We start from the raw sequence: 18,314 nt of genomic DNA, 5'->3' as shown, positions 1-18,314 counted from the left end.
GGTTGTCCCGCAGCCCCACCCCAAAAATATGCAAAATCAAAAAACTTTTTACAACATGGACATGTGACATATCAAAACACTCAGAACAATGAGGGAACTTCCTCAAGTGTATTCTGATGATGTCACGTGATGTCACATTATGTCATGTGCAAATTAAAAATTAGCACAACATGGACCTGTGACATATCAAAACACTCAGCACAATGAGGAGAACTTCCTCAAGAGTATTCTGATGATGTCACATGATGTCACATTATGTCATGTGAAAATTAAAAATTAGCACAACATGGACATGTGACATATCAAAACACTCAGCACAATGAGGAGAACTTCCTCACGTGTATTCTGATGACATCACATGCTCGTTTCCACTTACCTCCAAATGTTTTTGCACCCTAGCTTTCTGTCCACTCGCCTCCAAAAAGCACCGGCCTTTGTGAATACTTGCATCGTCAAAGCCAACATCAAAGTTTGTCGCGACGAACTTTACAAATCTAGTTTTGTTATGATGTGATTTTGATGGCTCTTTATTACCAGTAAAACTTTCAGATAATGTTGTTTAAGCATAACTTTACACACCATAACACTCCAGTTTGGAATAATATATATTTAAAGTTGGGTAGAAAATCTGTTTATTGGGAGAAATGGAAAACAAAAAGGGTTTGGGCTGTTGTGCATTTTTTGGATGATAATAGGAACCTTTTATTGTATTGTATTGTGTAATACAACCTGTTATTGCATGAGGAGATTTGTAAAAAAAAAAAAAAAAAAAAAGTCAACTTCAGTGTAAATTTAATAAGCATAACAGAATGGTCAGTGCAGTACCAATTGTTTTGAGACTAATGAATAAAGAAGATATTGTGTACTCCAAGGTCTTCCCAGTACATAGACAGTTCTCCAAAGAAGGTGTTGATTTTTGTTGATTAAAAAATGTACAAATAGAGTTAGAAAGAGTAAGAAATCTTTTACAAGCATTTTACAGAAACCCTATTAAAAGAAGACGAGATAAATCTATCTCTCTGCTCCAAGGGCTAAGGAAGATAACTTTAACATTTTAAATCAGATTTATCCTGTTGTAAAAAAAATCTGTGTTATAATACATCATAATATAATACATACATTATACCTAAAAGTAAAGTAATATGCCTTAAGGATTATGATTGGTGTCATGAGATACATGGGAATAGACCCCAGATGTCGTAATAGTTTAAGGCAATATATACTACTGTACATATATAGATAACCACTCATAAGTCAAATTAGGAATAAGTAAAGGAGTTTATTGTAATTATAAAACTTAGTAAAAGTAATAAGGCCCAGTACTATCAGGCCTAGGAGAAGTAGGAGTGTAGTCTGGAGAGCCAGGATGAGGAGAGGGAGAAGAGGGAATGTAAAGTGGAGATCCAGGTTCAGAGTCAGAGGAGGGAGAAGCCAAAGCAGGAGAGAAAGGGCAGATGCAGGCGAGTGGAGGTGATGAGGGACAAGGAGGAGAGACGGGAGTCCCAAGCTCAGGGAAGCAAGGTTCAGCATGAGGATAGCCATCAGTTTGAGTTCTCTGGTCCACGAGGTCAGCCAGAGGGGTTTGAGAGGAGGAAGTGCGAGCGGGAGGTTTCCTCACAATATGAGACAGTAGATAAGGATGCTCAGGAAGTTCAGGAGAACAGAGCTGGTAAAAAGGGAGTAGAACTTATATAGAAATATATAGAGAAACTAAAAGCTTCATGTATGCATGAGCAAGCCCAGTCTGAGAAGTAACAGACTTCTTAGCTTAGCAATAATAGCAATACAATATAACCAAATATAAGTAAGAACTTTTGACATAATCTAAACTCATAAAGTTAACATATAATCAGTAGAAATCATATACAGTGTGAAATAACAAGAAAAGAAATGATTAGGAGGATTAATCCAAGACTGAGCAACAAATGTGATACAAACAAGGAAATAAAACTCTCGCAAGCACATTTTTTTTAATAACAATGACGAAGAAGGTTGGAAATAATAGGAAATAAACAAATGAGTTTTTAAGATTAAAATTCAATCTTGTAGTGAGTAATTGTGTGTTTTGTAAAACTAATATTAAAAGTTTAGACCATGTTTTCTTTCTTTGTGAATTGGTGCAACCTCTTGGGAGAGATGTAGATTGTGTGTTACAATCCAGACAGATTATTCTTCCACCCCTTACACTGCAGATAATCAAGTTTTTTATTAGATTTTAATAACTTTTTGATTTGTATTATTCATAAATGTAAATACGGATGTATATAAAAAAATAAATAGATAAAACGGATGTAAAAAAAAAAAATTAAAATGGGTTAAAAATACAAAATCCTTACTATGATTTCACTTTTTGAGGAATATAAGTTAATTTGAATAAGCCTATGTTCCTTTTTTTTTAATTTATTTATATTTTGTTTCTCAAGTTGGCTTTCTGATTATTAACCAGGGGCGGGTCTAGAGGCGGGGCGACAGGGGCCCTGGCCCCTGCTGAAATCTGATTGGCCCCTGATTGGCCCCCGTACCATCAATCGTCGACGTGAAGAGCAACCGGAGAGTTTTTCACAACGATCACAGATGCAATTCCACCCCCAAACAATTTGCGGCACTCGAGCGTTTGAAAAAGGAACGACTGCCGAAATGTATTTGCACCGTACCGAATAAATTATTTTGTGTGCTTGAATGTACCCTGTACTTGGCTCCTGAATGTAAAATGTGGCCCCTTAATGGCCCCTGTTACAGAAAAATCCTAGAATCCTCCACTGTTATTAACTATTGTTTGTACATTTGATACAGTTAAAAAATAAAAAAATTTAGTTAAAAATAATACTACTAATGTTTTCTGGCCGACACGCCGCCTACTCAGATTTATTTATCTCGCCTATATTTATTTATTTATTTATTTATTTATTTATTTCCCCTTTTGTTATTTTGTTGAGCTGGAGTGGGATTATAGATATTTCCAGTTAGAACCAGTCTGTCATAAACCCGGATGTAAGATTTATATGCTAACATAGCTTTAAATCGAGATACCTGTTAAAGGTAGTTGCTTTGGAGTTCTACATGTGTATCAACACCGTCCTTACACAAAGTTAAACCATGTACGCTTACTGTAGCAGCTGAAGCTTGTGCACTTCCTGCCATATTGTTTCTCAAAAGCTTTATCTTTGTCCAATATAAAAACAAAGTGTCTTACTGAGTGGTTGCGCAAAAAGCATTTTCGTAATATGAAATGACAATTTAGCTGAAAAGATGATAAGGGTTGTATTCGATGTTTTAAGTAAGCGCATTAAAACAGGACGTGATGGTTCAGTGGTTAAGGCTTCGGGTTACTGATCAGAAGGTTGGGGTTCAAGCCCACAAGCTGCTGAGACATCGACATTGAGCAAGGCCCTTAACCTTACCTGCTCCAGGGGTGCCGCACTATGGCTGACCCTGCGCTCTGACCCCAGGGCTCATAATAACCTGGGATATGTGAAAACTTGTATGTAACTTGTATGTGTATGTGACAAATTTGACCTCACTTTTTTTTTTGAATTCTTTTTAAATGGGTACAGGATATCAGAGGATGATACATTTTCTGGTACAACCATTTGCTCAGAAAACCCACAGTATGAAGCAGGTCACAGCTGGATGGAGAATGGCAGATAGATCCCAGCAAAAATGAACTGCTGTTCATCCCAGGTGATTCATCCTCCTTTAAGAAGCTTGATTAGTTTACACCTTCTGTCAAAGCAAGCAGCATTGAGTTCACCATGGATGATCCACCTGTCCTTTTCCTCTCACACTGACTTTCTACTCAACGTCAGAAGGATTCTATTTCTATCCACACAGGTTACTCAGGTTCTTGTCCAGTCCCATGTGCACCCTCCCTCTGACATTCTAGCACTGCTTATCTGGTCCCACCATCTCTCAGGGTACAGGTGATGCAACATCTTTTAGGGAAGGGGTGGGTCAAACTGTTAAGGCTCTCGGTTTCCACCCTCGCTCAGTGTACAAAGATATAGCATGCATCAAGATTCTAAAGGGAAGCTGTGGCTTAGTTAAGACTGAAGAACTTCCCTTAAAATGCCATAAGAGTTGAATCATGATATGAAAACTGAAATATCTTTTCCTGAAGTACTTTGTTATATTAAGTTATTTAAAAATGTTAAACCCCCAACTCTCAAACGTTGTATTTTTTTAGACTGACAATAATATTAATCTCAAACCCAGTCAGTCAAATGACAAAGTTTAAATGTGACCAGCGTTTATTTCTGGATGTTATTAAGATATGATCCATTGGAGGGCAGTAAACACTTTTTGTGTCCCATCTCTCTGCCCCATCTCTCTGCTTCAGACCAAAACCTGAGCAACAATGTCATACTTCATAAATACTACATAAAACTCATATGCTCAATATCAGCTCTGGGTAAAAGATATTGAACCCATTTTGGTGTCATACTGTACTAGAGAAAGCTTGGCCAGAGACCTGTGTGCTGTTTATTTTGCATTCTACTCCATAGCGTTTGTACCATTTTTATATCCCGTTAAGTGTCTGGATCGCATTAACAGTAGGCCTCATGTATGAATCTGGATACCAATGGATTTATATTTATATCTTCATTATGAAACATGTTTTTTCTTTTTCTTTTTTTCTTTTTTCTGAGTTTTTCAACCTCACACATGGACACCCCATGCTCTTATTTTATTTTTTTATTTTATTTAGGTAAGCAAAGGTATCGGAACAGAGTAATAAAGTAGTTAACACAATATTTCTTTGCAAATCCTTTGCTTGCAAAAAAAAAAAAACTCCCAGATCAGTTAGTTTTGATTATGGTCTCATTGTTATCTTGGCCGGTCTAAAACCTTCCACTTTTTCTCCAAGAATAAAGTTCTTATGTTTGTAGAGTATCTTGCGCCATTATCTTATTGCATGTTGAAGTCCCTCTTAATTAGATTGGATGCATTTCTCTGTTTTGGCAGCCAGAATGATTCTGTAGACTTGAACTCTTGATGGTACAGTAACTGCAGAATGAAGTACCATTATCATGTTCCAGTAGCAGGCATGCAAGTCCAAGCTTCGACACTAACACCACCCCTCTAAGTTCATCATGTGCAGAACCTCAACGCTTTGGTAAAAGGAACTTTTGTAGCTCACCTTTATATTTTCTTTGTTCTGCTTTGTGGAGGTTGTCGATGACGTCATTGTAATTTTCTTTAGAACCTGACCAGCACATACATTAAGCCGGACCAGACAACATACCTGGTTATGTGCTAAAGAACTCAAGGATTTACTAACTGGCATCTTTAACATCTCGCCGAGTCAAACAGTCACAGGGTGCATGCTCAGCCTGCTTCTCTTCACCCTGTTTACTCCATTGTGTACCCAGCTTCAGTACCAACCACATCATCAAGGTTGCAGACAACACGACTGTAGTGGGCCTCATCACCAACAACAATGAGGTCAACTACAGGAGCGAGGTGTGCCGACTGGTCAAGGGGAGAAAGGACAACAATCTCTTCCTCAACGTGGGGAAGATCAAAGGAATCGTCATCAATTGCACTAACTGCTGATATTATAAAAACGTTATCGATTGCATTGACAAGGTAAACACTTGATAAGAGAGAAGAAAAATGGTGTTTCTATTCCTCTGTATGTCTGAACATATGGTGGAATTGACAATAAAGAACCTTGAACATCCAACAGGACATACTGGAAGCCCTATTAGTTTAGATGCTGAGAAGGTTTTGCCTTTCTTATATAAGGCTCTTCAAAGATTTGGTATGCATACAAACTTTAGCTTTCAACTATAAACCTCCACAAAATATATGTATTTTTCCAAAAGAAATCTCAACACCCCATGACATCGCTATTTATTTTAAGCACTTCCAGTGGAAATTCACTCAAAACAGTGGTATGAATTACTGTAAATAAATTGTTCTCCAGGTTTATTTGGCAATGGAAAATTCGATTCCCTTACAGAAAACGGACACTTAAAAAAGTTTGAAGAAAGAATGCTGACTTGAAAAATCTGAAATTGTATTAATCCTGAAGGAATTTTTTTTTTTGTCAGAGACTGCTTCAGTTTATAACAGAGTTCACACTCATTCACTCATCTTCTACCGCTTATCCGAACTACCTCGGGTCACGGGGAGCCTGTGCCTATCTCAGGCGTCATCGGGCATCAAGGCAGGATACACCCTGGACGGAGTGCCAACCCATCTCAGGGCACACACACACTCTCATTCACTCACACAATCACACACTACAGACAATTTTCCAGAGATGCCAATCAACCTACCATGCATGTCTTTGGACCGGGGGAGGAAACCGGAGTACCCGGAGGAAACCCCCGAGGCACGGGGAGAACATGCAAACTCCACACACACAAGGCGGAGGCGGGAATCGAACCCCCAACCCTGGCAGTGTGAGGCGAACGTGCTAACCACTAAGCCTCCATGCCCCCTTATAATAGAGCTAAATATAAATGAAATATTTAATGTATACAAAAAGGTGCTATGGGAATAAGAACATACTGCACATACTATATCGCACATGATGTGATATTGTACATATTAATGTACATATTGTAATTATTGTGAAATTAGGATAGTTAATGGTTCTGTGCTGTTCTCTCTGCTGTTCTGTGGTTGTCTTCTGTGGTCTCAGCTGAACGAGCTTCAGTAGGACTCCAGCGTCACAAGGGGTGCGTCATGCTGTCAAGGATATTGAGATTCTCGGGTGTTTCCTCACCATTCTCCTGACATCTCAACCAGACACTCCAGCTCCACTGCTACGACAGCCTGCTTTGCTTATAAGCTTGTTGAGGCTGCTGAACACTGAACTCTTCAGCGTGTAGGATATAACACTGGCTACCACCGGTCCATTCCAGCTTGTTGTCTATGTCCGTACAGTAGGTTTCCATAATGTCCACCTCAGTGCCTATGATGCTGAGTGGGCTTGGATAAGTGCTCTGCTTCTTAAAATCCACCACTAGCTCCTACATCTTTGAGACATTGCACTACAGGTGATTTTGTCTGCACCACCCCATAAAAGCTGATCCTAAATGCTGGAGACATGTATGTCACAAGCCCAGCAATAAAATCTTTCTAGACTGGCCTTCTTGAAGCAGTGGAAAGTAAGTTTAACACTGACGTCCTTTGCAGTTTAACAGACAAGTCTGCCTGAAGGATACTTATTTGGTGTTTTAATACCTGAGGGTAAAAAGGCACTCGCAAAGTATCGGTTGCTTACTGAACCTTCCTGAACCTTCCTGAACCTTCCTGAACCTTTAGAAGAGTGAATGGACAAATTAAAGAATGTCTATTATGGAAAATGTTAACTTTTTCTTTCGTCTGCAGAAAAACATTCATTAAAATCCATGCTAAGTGGACTGAATATGTAAGACCACTATAGCCAGACATTGTATAGACTGAATGACCCTTTCTTCCTGAATGAAAAATGACACCGTAAAATGACTCCATTGCAATCCTTCTCCCTAACACACATAGTGGGAACTAGCGAACTGTCTCCCACTCTGTCCACTGTAGGCCAAGAACAAACAATTAGCCATTTAAACCATTTAGCGTGGTGTTAAGCTATTAGCATTTGACCTCTCCTGAACTGGAATTTATTTTTGTTGGTTGCTGTTATTGTTTTAAAAATTCTTTATTATTGAATCAGTTACATCAATTTAGAAAAGAATCCCTCTGTTTAAGCTACTACATCAAAAATAAGGGTTTTAAAATAAATGCTAGTGCTAATTTTGAGGCTTAGTCAACTGCAAGCTATTGAAGGTTATTTAAGACATTTAAGAATTTCATCATATGCAGAAGGGTCTTGGAGAATGAAATACTTAGTCTGCATGTTTCTAAATGATATATATATATATGTATATATACAGCGTCAATGATAAATAAAAAAAATAATGCATGGTAAATGTAGTTTGCATCTATTTGCATTTGCTATGAGGTGCCATGTGCATGTGAGGTGTCATCAGGTAAATATTGTAAAGTGCAGAATTTGTGTAAAAGGAAGACGTAGGTGGATGTGGTTAAGGGTGGCTGTTTGAGTGTGACAGCTGTACAAACCTGTCATGGTGTCCGGATCTTCCGAGTAACTATTGGAAAACAATTATTCATGAACTTTTAATGGAAAATCTTACCCTGAAATTTCTATTTTTGACTCTATTGTTATGTCTGTAGTGAGATTAGCTGGAAAGGGAGATCAATTTTTGTCACTTTTTTGGTGTGAAACAAGTTACAGGTCACAACGATGCAGATAAAAATCCATTCATCAGTGATATCTCTAATGGTTTACAAACCATATGTCAGCTTACAAAGGGTCAGAACGTCTGCGTTTAAGTTCTAACGATCGTCGGCTTTATTAAAATAGAATTTCTGCAGATTGTATTTTAAATGAAAGAAGTCTGTTTTAAACCTTATGGTTAACTCCACGACTTGAGTATTGATTCATTTCTCTTCAGAATAACAACATGTCACCACTGACTTCTCAGAACATAATCAAAATCAGGTATCTGGTGCAGATAGCTATGCAGATGCTGTTCAAAGCAACGAGGTGGTCTGTTAATCTACAGCTCCATCTTCATAAAATGGAGGCACTGGTGCAGGTAAACACTTGTCTCTCAACTGGCATCATTTTAGCTCGTGTAGACATGTCTGCGGTGGGTATTTCCATGCCACTCATTCTGATGCTCATTTTGCATTAAAAAATGCCAGAAAACAAAGATTAAATTTCTGTACTGTATGTTTTGAAAATGCAGAATGCTGGAAAAAATGTGTTAACGGAAGGGTGGCGTGATGAAGCAGTGACACGAAGCAGAGTTCTGTTGAGTTCAGCAAAGTTGCTGATTTTATTTTCCAGTTAAACCGTAGCTAATATTCACTAACAGTACATACAAAGATCCTAATCATTTCAATACTTCCAGTATGACAGTGTGCAGAAATCGATCTCCATGAAGACAAATGATCACAAATCCACACTCTAACCTCTCCAAGTCTTTCCAGAAAAGTGGAGGTTAAGTTGTGTTTGTCTGTAGAGTTTAAGTTGGCTGATCTTTTATTGCAAATGTATCTGTGTTCAAGGTTCTGTTTAGTTAATGAAATGAACTAATGTTCGATCTAAAATCATGAATTTGCTTAGAATTGTTGTCTTTAATCTGGTTAATCTTTTATGCTTTTGGTTAGTTCTCGACTCGACTGACAAATGCAGTTGCCTGGGATGTTCCTTGTGCACCCACTGCATGATGACATTAAGTTGCATTTAGCATAAATCAAAACCTAAACCTGCTACCAGACGATATTTGTATGACCTGTTTCCTGAAGTCCTGTGAAATAAAGATCATTTTTAATAGTATAGACGACCTGATTCTCTAAATGCACGCTTGTATTCTTTGTTTTAAATCGTATGTGCTTTTATCCAAAGCTCTGCCCAAATTTGAAAGGAAAACAAAAGCGTCTTGTACAGTATGTGAAGTGCTCGGTCTTCATTGACGAACGCAGTTCATTCATGTTTTACTGTGTGTTGTTTCAATGTACATTTGTGGGTTGGATGCATGCAGTCATTATCTTGTTTAGCACCTTACAAAGCCGCTGTGGACGGTTGTGATTGATGAATAGCATCTCACACACATGTAACACAGAAAGAACCAGCTGATGAAATCGCTTACAGCGGTGTTCCATTTACAAACTGACAATTTTATTATGTTACAAAACGTAACAGACCAGACGTACATACATGCGTAATACAGATTTTAGCTTTTTCTGTCAGTCTCCCCCTTCATTAGTTTGTTACACTCACACCACCAAGGTTTTCTTGTAAGAACAAAAAGTCATAAGCAGGAAATCCGGTCCTTACAGTCTCATGCTCTACAGCATGTCTTACAAAACACATGCCTTTGTGGCTTGTTGTAAGGATTGGTTAAAGTGTGCATCTTGATAATTAAATCATGACACTGCAACAATGCAGTACTGTACTTTCCTGGCCAATTAAGTGATATATTAATTTAGTTTTGCATAGTTAATATTGTTCATACACATTATTCATATAACAATGATGCCAAATCACCGAATGTTAAACCTTAATCTATATTATGTTGTATCGAAGGCTTACATCATAATATAATTAAATTTAGATGACTAACGTCATCGCTAATGTAATATTTTATTCCTAATAGCATTTTCAGTTTACAAGATGTTTCATGAATGTATTTGTCTTTTTTTATTTGTATTCAGTGAATGTGTTTGTTGTTACAGTTTTTCTTAATACCAAAGACAATCAAAACCATTGCTTGTTAGTCCTCCTATGACTTGGGTATTATTAATATAACACATTTAATATTAATATAGTAAAGTACAGTATTTCCAAACATGGAAGCTTTCAATCCTTTTTAGTAACTGCGTTATTCTGGTATATATAGCGTGTATTCTGGGAAGAGACACCCTTAATTAGAAATCTGTCCATCTCTTAGGGTGTGTTTTTGGAAGGTCGGCAGGAAACAAGTAACCCAAGACGCAAACGCAGAAAGCAGTGGAGGTGGGAATCGAACCCCCAACCCTGGAGGTGTGAAGGTAACGTGCAAACCACTAAGGACTATGGTCACTAAACCACAACGTGCAAACCACCGTGCCTCCCTCACACTAATATACAGTAGTAAATTGTTTAGAACAAAAAAGTATGCACATATTCTTGAATTTAGGATTCTGGAATATATACAGACAGAGTTTGGAAACTGTTCTCCTATATAGGCGTGTTGGATGTTTCGTTTTCAGAAGTTTTGGAATGCATCGATGCTGGTTTGTAAATCTTTAAGCAAAGCAGCCATTTTGAAAACTCTCTAGCTAAACATTTCCGGAATTTTTCCCCAACGAAAGCGTAGATCACAGGATTGATGCAGCAGTGGGCTAATGCAATGATCTCGGTCACAGACAGGGCGGTTTGTACGTGCTGGCTGTTCTCACATGAATCGCCAACTTCTAAGTCCTGCAGGGACTTTAAAAGCACAGCCACGTTGTACGGCACCCAGAAGATCACAAAGACGATGACGATGGCAAAAATCAGCTTTATGGCTCGTCCTCGCTTGGAGTTCTTTGTCCTCCTGAGCACCAGCAGGATCCTGATGTAGCAGTAGATTGTGACTGGCAGAGAGATGAAGAGTCCTAATGTATTTTGGCTGAAATTCAGGAACAGTTTCCAATTCTTGACCGATCCATCTTTGATATCCCAATCACACTGTGTGTTGTTCTCCGTATCTTTGATCATGTTGTGGAAAAGGGCGCCTGGGAGTGCAGCGCAGAAGGAGATGGTCCAAATGACACTGCTGGCTATGACGGCGTAACGCAAAGTCCGTGCTCCTAATGATGCCACTGCGTGGACAATGGCCAAATAGCGGTCAATGCTCATGAGCGTCACGAAAAGTATACTGCTGTAGAAGCCCAGTTGATAGGTACCGACCATGAGTTTGCACATGGCATTAGCTTCAGATAAATGGCCCTTGTTGTAAAGTGCCCATGAGGGCAGCGAAAACACTGTGATCAGGTCGGAAATTGCCAGGTTCAGCAGGCACACGTCGGTCATGGTCTTTATGCGCATGATCTTCAGTAACATCCACAGTATAGTGCTGTTACCCAGAAGTCCGAGGGCAAAGACCAGGTAGAAGATGGCCACCATGATTGTCGGGTTCAACTCATTCTCAGCATAGCAAGGCTCTGTGTCATAGTAGTTAAAATATGTGCTTGTGTTCATCTCTGTAGTGGTCATTCTGAAAGGAACAGAATTGTTATACAGAGTTGTTATTCAATGGAAGTTTAGTGAGGAGAAATTGGGGGAAAACCACTTCATACTTGAGTCATTTTTTTGCATATTAAGCAGAAACAGAAGGGTTTTTTTTTTTTTTTTTACACATGGGGAAAAATCCTTTAAATCTTTCTGTTAAATGTTAAAAAAAAATATTGATAAAATTATAATAAAATAAAATGTATTATAATAAAATACTGATAAATGTAAAATAAATAAGTTTATTGACCATGTTTTTTTTTTTTAGAATTAAGCATTTTATTTAACTAGATATACATTATTTTCCTGCCAGATTTTCCTGAAATCTCTTTAAATCAGATGAATTTGTTATTTGAGTATGAAGTATGACCGTCAGCGTTTATGTCTACTCGACTATAGATTAAATTTAAATGCTTGTTGCTTATTATTGCAAGCGAATTCTGAAGCGAAGATCTGAAATCTTGTGCTGTATAAAAACATGTATATCTCTCCTCCATCAGCTGTGCATATCTGACCACAACATATGCTCCTTCTCTAAACCACATGCCCCTTAAAGAGCCCACCACAATCCTTCTACTCATAAACAATTGTGGTTTGATCTGTAGTTCCTGTATTATAATCACTTGACAACTGACACACATGCAGCTTAAGGCAAGAGATACAAATTTAGAATTCAGGTTACCTTTCTGTACTCCCAGTTTGCTTCATATTGGAAATAATCTGGCGTTCTTTGAGTTGTTCTTTATTGTCCTATGCACACATGCAAGTGAAACGAGGGCATTTCAACTCGCTGTTTTTTCTTGAACTCTAGCTCGAGCAAATTTCCTGTAAAATGTGGCCTGTATGAGTATGTGCATATGTGTGTGTGTGTTTTTTTTTTTTTCTCTAGATCTCTAAGATGTACAGGGGAAGATGAGGTGATACTTCCTGCCATTTGCACATTATCTTGTCTGGATGCACTGCAGAAATCCCAGCAGCCGAGATAAGATGGCGCATGAGTCATTTGCTCAGGCAGCGTTTTCTACACAAAAGTTATTTAAGCTCCCCCACCCACAGCATTACTCCTTTAGAACAGTAAATGATATGGTCAAAAGTCAAAGGCCACCCACTATAGTCTTCTTTCATAGCTAATGCCTTAAAAATTCGTTTTATTTTGACCTTTAGAACGCGTGTTCATCGTGCTGTTTCTTTCATATCAGAAGCTGTACTCGCAGGTTTACTCACAGCTGTACTCCGATGACAAACATCACTGAAAGTGATACGGTATTTTCATCAGCATTATTGGCAATGCAACTGAAATGCTAAATGACACCCTTTTTTAACTTTTTTTCTGACTGGGTCTGAGTAAGAAAGTTAACTGTGTTTCAGGACTTTCAAGTATACTGACGTGACGTGACGTGACGTGACATACGGCTAAGTACGGTGACCCATACTCAGAATTTGTTCTCTGTGTTTAACTCATCCAAAGTGCACACACACAGCAGTGAACACACACACACACACACACCGTGAACACACATCCGGAGCAGTGGACAGCCATTTATGCTGTGGCACCCGGGGAGCAGTTGGGGGGGTTCGGTGCCTTGCTCAAGGGCACCTCAGTCGTGGCTGGCCCGAGACTCGAACCCACAACCTTTGGGTAAAGAGTTAGACTCTCTAACCATTAGGTCACGACTTCCCCCTTATACTTTTATATATAGTATTACATGGCCGTTATCAAATGATGAAGTCGTCTTTGTTACTTATTCATTATAGCACAGTGAAGTTCTCTCCTTTTCACATGCCCCAGCTTGGGAAGTTCAGCTTTAACTATGATATTGTGCTCAGCCTTTATCTTTGGCCAGAACTCTTGGCTGTCAGCCTATTAAGAGAAGGCAAACATACGGGTAGGAAACCAGTGCTTTTTTTGGTATTCATGCCTTTTGCTATAGACAAAATCCCACTCAATATTTATGTACGGCTGTTTTTCAAAGCCGGCCAAATTTCTTTCCACATGCATTTTTCTTTCATTAGACAAGCTTTTGATGCACAAAATAAACAACTCTCTACTCTGAACTGAAACCTTCTTGAAATAAGACTACATCTAGGCTGGAAAAAAATACTATTGATTACTAATATGTATGCATAGTTTTAATTTTGACTTGCAGTTAACAATTTTTTTTAGACAAAGGGATTCCTACACATTACTGTAAATGTCCCCTATCTTATTTTGATCTATATCACTTTTTCTCTCATCATGAGTGTGTGTTGTGAGAAGTGTTTGTGAGTGATTGAGCTTGTTTTGGCATGTGGTGACTTAGCCTTACACAAGCCCTTAAAGTGTGAACATATCTGTGAAAGACATCCACACAATGTTTTCATGGTCATGTTAAAATCACAGGTGGTTTTTACTCAGTATTTCACATTTGCTATGACCTGAAAGAGCTCTGGTTATAGGGGATTTCACCTTAAGGCCTTTAGGGGATCCAGCCGGACATAGCAGGTGAACACCTTCATCCGTCAGAGGTTACTAAGAGTAATATTGTTGAGGTGTTTTAATTAGCCAAGGCCTCTAGTTTGTTTCCGGCCCCATCCCAGTGTGCTGCTCTCATTTTTTGTAGCATAGCACATACAGTACAGTAGTTTAAGAACAGGCCTAGTTAATTTGTGACAATCTGAGGCCAGGGAGCAGACAAGCAGGCTAATCTGACCATCTGCTAGCTGCACTGTGTCCTCACCCAGGGTTCACAATATAGAGACTATGTCTGTTTCCGGAGCCAAACGAAAATCAATTGATCTTAATCATCAAGCAAGAATCTACACATGTGTTTAACTCATTCGAAGTTCTTCATACTAACATAACATACAGTATCTGACAGAAGTGATTACACCACTCACATTTATGTAAATATTTTATTATATCTCTTCAGTGTAAAGTAGTGAGTGTATAACAGCTTGTATAACAGTGTATAACAGTGACAACAATTTGTTGTCCTCTCAAAATAACTCAACACACAGCCATTAATGTCTAAACCGCTGGACACAAAAGTGAGTACACCCCTAAGTGAAAATGTCCAAATTGGGTTTAATTAGCCATTTTCTTTCCCTGGTGTCATGTGACTCGTTAGTCAATCAAGACAAGCAGACTAAGGACAAGGATTACTAGAAACTGCGGTCTGTGCTCTGCAGTCTGATGAGAACAAGATAAACTTATTTGGTTCAGATGGTTTCAAGCGCGTGTGCCAGAGACCAGGTGAGGAGGTGCCTACAGTCAAGCATGGCGTTGGGAGTGTCTTGGTCTGGGGCTGCATGAGTGCTGATGGCACAGGGGAGCATTGAGGGAACCATTATCTGTGACATACTGAGGCAGAGCATGATCCCCTCCCTTTGGAGACTGGGCCTCAGGGCAGTATTCCAACATGATAATGACCCCAAATACACCTCCACTGCCTTGCTAAAGAAGCTGAGACTGGCCGAGCATGTCTCCAGACCTAAACCCTATTGAGCATCTGTGGGGTATCCTCAAATGGAAGGTGGAGGAGCGCAAGGTCCCTAACATCCACCAGCTCAGTGATGTGGTCATGGAGGAGTGGAAGAGGACTCCAGTGGCAACCTGTGATGCTCTGGTGAACTTCATGCCACAGATGGTTAAGGCAGTGCTGGAAAATAACGGTGGTCACACAAAATATTGACACTTTGGGCCCAATTTGCACGGTGGCTTAGTGGTTAGCAAGTTCGCCTCACACCTCTAGGGTTGGGGGTTCGATTCCCGCCTCCACCTTGTGTGTGTGGAGTTTGCATGTTCTCCCCGTGCCTCGGGGGTTTCCTCCGGGTACTCCGGTTTCCTCCCCCGGTCCAAAGACATGCATGGTAGGTTGATTGGCATCTCTGGAAAATTGTCCGTAGTGTGTGATTGCGTGAGTGAATGAGAGTGTGTGTGTGCCCTGTGATGGGTTGGCACTCCGTCCATTGTGTATCCTGCCTTGATGCCCGATGACGCCTGAGATAGGCACAGGCTCCCCGTGACCCGAGGTAGTTCGGATAAGCGGTAGAAAATGAATGAATGGGCCCAATTTGGACATTTTCACTTTTGTGTCCAGCGGTTTAGACATTAATGGCTGTGTGTTGAGTTATTTTGAGGGAACAGCAAATTTACATTGTTATACAAGCTGTTATACACTCACTATTTTACATTGGAGCAAAATGTCATTTCTTCAGTTCTTCTTTTCACAAAATTTGCAATTTGCCATGTCACCATATTAAACATACGGTCAGAAGAGTATGTATTTCGCTACACCCTAGATATTGTAGCTCCACCTAAATGGAAAGTAATTAAAGGGAATAATCTATCACCCTGGTACAATGGTCACACATGAACTTTAAAAAAAATCAGCTAGGAAATTCATGTAAATAAATGATAAGTATTTCGATCAGCATGGAAGGAAAGTGCTGCTTGATCAGTGTATTACTCCAGCCTCAGTGAAGATAACAAAAACAATCCGAAATTTTTATTTAATACTGTAGCAAAATTAACTAGGAATAAAAACACTGTCGAAAAGCACACACTATCTATTTGTAGCATAAATAGCTATCTGCTATCTGTTACCAAACCACTGATTATAAAACCTGACCTCGACCAAACCCAGCTGTCCAACTATAGGCCAATATCAAACCTCCCCTTTATCTCCAAGATCCTTGAAAAGGTTGTACTGTAGCTCATCAGTTATGTTCAGACCTACATAGGAATAATATTCATGAACTGTATCAGTCAGGATTTAGGCCTCATCATAGCACAGAGACGGTGCTGGTTATAAGTTGTAAATGACCTGTTACTGACCTCTGATCAGGGTTGTGTCTCTTTGCTGGTGTTACTTGATCTTAGTGCAGCTTTTGATACCATTGACCGTGTTATTGTACTTAATAGGCTAGAACATGTTGTTGGTGTTAATGTGACAGCTCTCTCCTGGATCAGGTCTTATTTGACAGATCGCTTTCAGTTCGTAGATATAATGGTGACTACTCTAAACATACTAAGGTAATGTTCGGCGTTCCACAAGGTTCTGTTTTAGGCCCATTGCTTTTCTCCCTATATAGTTTCCACTGTTATGTTGATGACACCCAGCTACAGTATATGGTTCAGATGTGAGTCACCAGCTTAATAAGATTGAAGATTGTGTGAAGGACATAAGACAGTGGATGCTTACTAATGACCTCCTGCTTAACTCTGACAGACAGGAGGTGCAGGCTATTTATTGGTACCTCAAGTACAAAAGGCTACAGCAGGGGGCAGATCTTTTTCTTACAGAGCCCCACAGTTATGGAATAATCAGACACAGTCTCAGTGTTTGAGTCCAGGCTGAAAACACATTTTGAGCCTGTGCCTATCTCAGGCGTCATCGGGCATCAAGGCAGGATACACCCTGGACGGAGTGCCAACCCATCACAGGGCACACACACACACTCTCATTCACTCACACACTACGGACAATTTTCCAGAGATGCCAATCAACCTACCATGCATGTCTTTGGACCGGGGGAGGAAACCGGAGTACCCAGAGGAAACCCCCGAGGCACGGGGAGAACTCCACACACACAAGGTGAAGGCGGGAATCGAACCCACAACCCTGGAGGTGTGAGGCGAACGTGCTAACCACTAAGCCACCGTGCCCCCCTTACGTAAAATAAATTGTGAAAATATCTTGAGGTTGTGTTAATTACAGACCTTATATCAGGCATTTATTCAAAAAATCAAATCAAAGAATACATAGACAATGAAACAAGAAGTGCAGTGATGTACTTCTGGTTTTTAGTTCTGTTGTTTAAGGCTAATAAAAGCGAGAATCTTTGTTGATTTTAACTTTTATGCAGGCACGAAGGATCTTGAACAATAATTAAAGCTAAGCAACTTGGTGCTACAGGGTGTTAATTGGATTTTGGTATTTCCTAATTTATGCTTTTATTTAAGTAGGTATTTCAAAAATGCTGCTTATTTAAAAAAAAGCTATTGTGAATGGTTAATAATGAATGATTCATTTACAGCACTGACAAGTCTCTTGCAGTCTCTTGTATATTTTGTTTTGCTTGTTGGTGCACAAGCTCTAGGGTGGAGCGTGAATTGATTCGCACCGCCTCCTTCCTCCAGTCTTCCTTCCACACCTTCATTTTACATGCACACTTATACTTTTTATAAATCTGCAATTTTAAAATAAACGAGACCGTGAACGAGACCGATTTATTTAATTTACAATGCAACACCTACACGGTCTCACTTGTACCTGGCATTTTTGGTGCTTCCAGTTTAAACTGTAAATTCCCCTATACTGGTTATGCAGAATTGTTTCATGTCTTTACTCATAGCATTACTGTGATTCGTTTTGATGCTGCTTGTGACCAGCTGAGGTGATGGTACCCGTTGTTTTTTTTTTTTAATCTCTTCCTGACTCATCAGTATTTAAACACAACTACACAATTTATTCATTGTGAAACGTGTCCAAACAATAGAATTGTGTAAAACGCTTATTTTGTACTTTTTACTGTTTTACTTTGGTGCCGATTGTACCGT

General features: G+C 39.3%; 1 protein-coding gene across 1 annotated transcript; it reads right to left on the bottom strand.

The window, feature by feature from the left end:
* Positions 1-9,040: 9,040 nt before the first annotated feature.
* On the bottom strand, positions 9,041-12,594 carry si:cabz01093077.1 (C-C chemokine receptor type 1). Its single transcript, XM_060869393.1, has 2 exons — positions 12,456-12,594; positions 9,041-11,759 (listed from the first exon to the last, which is right to left on the bottom strand). Exons 1-2 carry the CDS (start codon positions 12,479-12,481, stop codon positions 10,739-10,741), a joined length of 1,047 nt encoding a protein of 348 aa, XP_060725376.1. The 5' UTR covers positions 12,482-12,594; the 3' UTR covers positions 9,041-10,738.
* Positions 12,595-18,314: the final 5,720 nt, after the last annotated feature.

The sequence above is a fragment of the Tachysurus vachellii genome, chromosome 5, assembly GCF_030014155.1.
Source record: "Tachysurus vachellii isolate PV-2020 chromosome 5, HZAU_Pvac_v1, whole genome shotgun sequence".
Taxonomy (NCBI): Eukaryota; Metazoa; Chordata; class Actinopteri; order Siluriformes; family Bagridae; genus Tachysurus; species Tachysurus vachellii.
This window is presented reverse-complemented; position numbering and strand designations above follow the sequence as displayed.